This window comes from Melanotaenia boesemani, chromosome 21 (assembly GCF_017639745.1).
Source record: "Melanotaenia boesemani isolate fMelBoe1 chromosome 21, fMelBoe1.pri, whole genome shotgun sequence".
Taxonomy (NCBI): Eukaryota; Metazoa; Chordata; class Actinopteri; order Atheriniformes; family Melanotaeniidae; genus Melanotaenia; species Melanotaenia boesemani.
Window position 1 is genome coordinate 19,002,684 of NC_055702.1, and position 3,931 is coordinate 19,006,614.

General features: G+C 35.5%; 1 protein-coding gene across 1 annotated transcript; it reads left to right on the forward strand.

Moving 5' to 3' along the window:
• Positions 1 to 3,931, forward strand: tmem130 (transmembrane protein 130). The gene is made up of 7 exons (XM_041974878.1): positions 1 to 10; positions 83 to 254; positions 371 to 510; positions 1,579 to 1,663; positions 1,843 to 2,045; positions 2,760 to 2,866; positions 3,618 to 3,931. Exons 1-7 carry the CDS (start codon positions 1 to 3, stop codon positions 3,756 to 3,758), a joined length of 858 nt encoding a protein of 285 aa, XP_041830812.1. The 3' UTR covers positions 3,759 to 3,931.

Genomic DNA, 3,931 nt, shown 5'->3' on the forward strand with positions numbered 1-3,931 from the left:
ATGTCATCCAGCATGTTTCCTAATGGATATCTTGGCTTTATAACAGCATTTTTTTTGTTGTTTGTTTTAATCTTTCCTCTAGAAAATATAGCTGGGAAGCTAGTTTTCTATCAAATGGAGGGAAATGCCACCTATGTGAGAGACACAGGAGAGTTGGCATCAGATGTTCCCACAGAGACAATGTTTGAACTCTTCAATCCACAAAGGAATTTCAGCACGGCCAAGTTTACTTATACCTGGGATCTAGGGAATGGGTAGGAGGATTTATCATGTTTAAAGTATTCAGGAAGTCTTTAAATGTTTTATGTCTTTTTCTCATATAGCTTTTTTTAAATTTTATTTTTATTTTATTTTTTTATCTTTGATGCAGAGAAGTAATCCAAGGGACTGAACCGGTTGTTCGATATCATTACTCAGAGTCAGGAAACTACACGCTGCAGCTGAAAGTCAATGTGGCCAAATCTGCACCTCCAATCACCGGGGTCTACTCTACAGATGTTCAAGTACTTGGTTTGTAGTTTCAGTATATAAACTATTAACTTGTGGCAGTTAAATGAGTGATTTGAGTGATTTGAATAAAGTTACTGTTTAGTACTTAATATAATATGCTGAATTTGGGACTCACTTTATGTTTTTGAATACAAAGATTTTCTGTTTTTCTGTATAAATGTGACTTAAAACATGATCAAATTTTCTTATAAAGTGAAAATCTGAGATAAGTGTATGATACTTGGTTATTTATCTGTTGAGGGAATTAAGCAATGAGCTACTACATAAGTCTAAGCAAGACTGAACTCTGAAAATTGATGGGCTTTTTTCTATATGAACGCATCACTTTAAGTCCTTTCACAACATTTGGATTAAAAGCAGGATTTTGACGTGGTCGACCCAAAACTTTAATATTGTTATTTTAATTGAACTCTTCCTTCGTAGAACAAGTTCTGTGCTTAGAGTTGTTGTTTGGCTGCATGACCCACTTTCTCTTTGTGATTCAGATCATAGATAATCTCCCTCCAGAATTTTCTGGTATGACTGATAATTAATTGTTCCATACGTGTAGGGAAAGAAGAGATCAGGAGATGGGCCTTAGTGTTCTTTCTAGAGAGAAGTGGCTTTCTTCTTGCATTCCTGCAGTGCACACAGTTGTTGTTTATTATCATGATGGTATTCTCATGGACATTAACATTTTTCACTGTGACTTATAAGTGACTAGTTTCCTTCAAGGCTTTGCAGACTATTTCAGATCTTTCTCATGGGATAATTTTTGTTGGTCAACCTCTTTGAACACAATCTGTCTAACTTGTGTATCCTTGTGTATTCCTAACTCTAGAGATATATTTTCCCACCTGGTGAGCCTTAACAACTCTGATGTCCCCAGACATCTTTGTACTTATTACATTTGTTGTGAAGATCAGCACCTTACCAATCACATATGTAACATTCAATTTCCTCCATAAAAAAAAACAAAAGAAAAAATTCAGCCACGTTTTCAGGTTGTGTGTACAAGCACACGTGGTAGACATTGCGCTAGTATGCTGGTAAAGGAATAAAATATCAATAATGATATTTAATTTGCAGATGCCATCACAAACATTGAACTAAAGGGGCCAGCAAGCTACGAAGTATCTCAGAACACCAGTTTGGCTTTTCACGTTGATGGAAGGTAAGCTTAAAAAAATGACTGAAGAAGAGACAAAGTTACAAATTACAGCAATAATTTTATATATTTGGTGCAGTGTAGTAAACAACTGCACAAAAATAAGTTAACCGTCTTTTTCTGACCAGTTGCAGCAAAGAAAATAAGATCAGCAATCAATATTTTTATTTTATTGTTGTCTTCAGTCCTCCAATGTGGGTGTGCTGGCGCTTCCTCCCACACTGTGTGCCTGACATGACAGGCGGCTGCACGCTGACCATGTTGTATGAAAACACGCTGCGGCTGAACCACACCTTCACCTCTGCTGGCGTCCATTGCCTGGACATCAGCGTTCGAAATGACATCAGCAAGCTGCAGACCTCTTTCAGTCTCTACGTCAGGAGAAGCTGTGAGTGACCCCCCCCCCCCAACAAATACCTGCTGGATAACATGATAATCCAAATAACAAAATGGTCCTTTAAAAAAACATTATAGACAAATTAATTAATACAATTAATTAATTAATACAAATTATTATTAAAGCTATGCTTCTTTCTTCTAACAAGGAGATAAATAATCTCCCTTTTGAAAGTTTCTTTTGGGTCTCTATACTCAGGATAAAGCTTCTGCTTTATGTATTTAAATATATTTAATTAAAATGCACATAAATGAGGGCTGGAATGAGGGTAAGTAAACATTTAGCTTTCGTTGATTTTCTTCAATTAAAAAGGCTTGTTGACACCAAGATATGTTGTGCTGTGTCATGCGGTTTTCCAAATAAAACATACCATGTGCCATCTGGCTACATTAGTTAGTTCCACAGAAACAGAAGGAACATGGAAAACCGAGAAACCCAAGCAAATCAGAGAGGAGCTATCAGACTGGTCCTCACATGTCTACCGTGCTCAACTGATTTACTTTTGCTGTGATCCATTTGAAGTTCTGATACAGTTGGCACTAAAAATAAACCTTTTTTTATGCTCTCTTTTTCTTCCTGAGAGATAACTGAGGAGTTTGAGTTTTGTTCCTGAGAGCCTGATCTGTCTGAATCAAACTGTTTCTTCCATCATGTCATCTCAGGTTGCACTCACTCTGTGACATGTTTTGTGTTTGGTATCTGCAGATAATACCCACCTGTTCTTCATCCTGTCATGTGCTGCAGTTCTTGTAGCGACTTTCTCCTTCATCATAGCCATCGCCTGCCGTCCTCGTCACCACAGCAGGTCACAGGTAATGTGTAAAAAGAGCTGAACATCTTGTTGAATCTTCTAATGAACCAGGTGAAACATCCTCTTATAAATGTGAAAAATCCGTTTATGATGCCAAATGATTGTTTCATTAAGCTTGGATCTAATATGATAGAGACATGTATATATAGATTTTATATGTACAGCACTTTTCATTCAAAACTAAGTACAAAAGACCAACATAAACAATACTAAAAAGTATTAAAAACAACTAAACACACCCTGTACCTTCCTACTCTAATGTACTAAAAGGAAGCAACATTGAAAGAGTCATAACGGCAGTAAAGGTGAAAAGTGAGGAAATGCTATAGCATCTGGGGAAAAAAAAACACATTTGTGTGAGAATATACTAGAAGTAGATAAGTATTTGCTAAATGGTTACATTATAAAGCTTTCAAATGAATGAAATCAGGAGAAAAACATCAGTAATTAATAAAGCAGTTAAATAGGACTTAAAAGTAAATTAAAATCAGACTTAAAGTATAATAAAAATTAATCACATTACTTCTAAAATGCATCTAAAAATATGGGGATAAACAAACAAAATATAAATATTGATAACAATAATCTTTAAAAATGGTACACTGTATTTTAGTATGAAATCAAAAATATATATATATATAAAAAAAGACAAATTTTTACTGTCTTTGAAACCGCTTTTTTATTTATTTATTTTTTTTAAACATGCAAACGTAGAACTTACTGACATTCGTCTGGTTTACTTCAAATTACAGATTGCGACGTCCAGTAACGCCATATTTCTCAAGGACCAGGAGGCAGAAGGTCAAAGCCAAATCTTCTTTAAATTATCCAATGTGGAGAGAGGAGAAAGAGAGCCCCTCATCATGCAGCAAGGGACCCAATACAGTTCCTAACCATCACACTGAACCTCTGGATCTTCGCTCTCTTTATGCCACCAAACTGTGATAAATATATGTGTGTGTCATCGGCAAAGAAAAATGTACAATGAATAAGAATGTATATAAAGCATGTATTTCCTATCTTATTCTAAATGTGTAGCCATTGCTTGTAGCTTATCTGTGCTTGT

Excerpts from the sequence above, each read along its gene's own strand:
- tmem130 (XM_041974878.1), top strand. Across the intron at positions 255-370 it reads ACCTGGGATCTAGGGAATGG|AGAAGTAATCCAAGGGACTG; the intron begins GTAGGAGGATTT and ends TCTTTGATGCAG. Across the intron at positions 1,664-1,842 it reads GCTTTTCACGTTGATGGAAG|TCCTCCAATGTGGGTGTGCT; the intron begins GTAAGCTTAAAA and ends TGTTGTCTTCAG.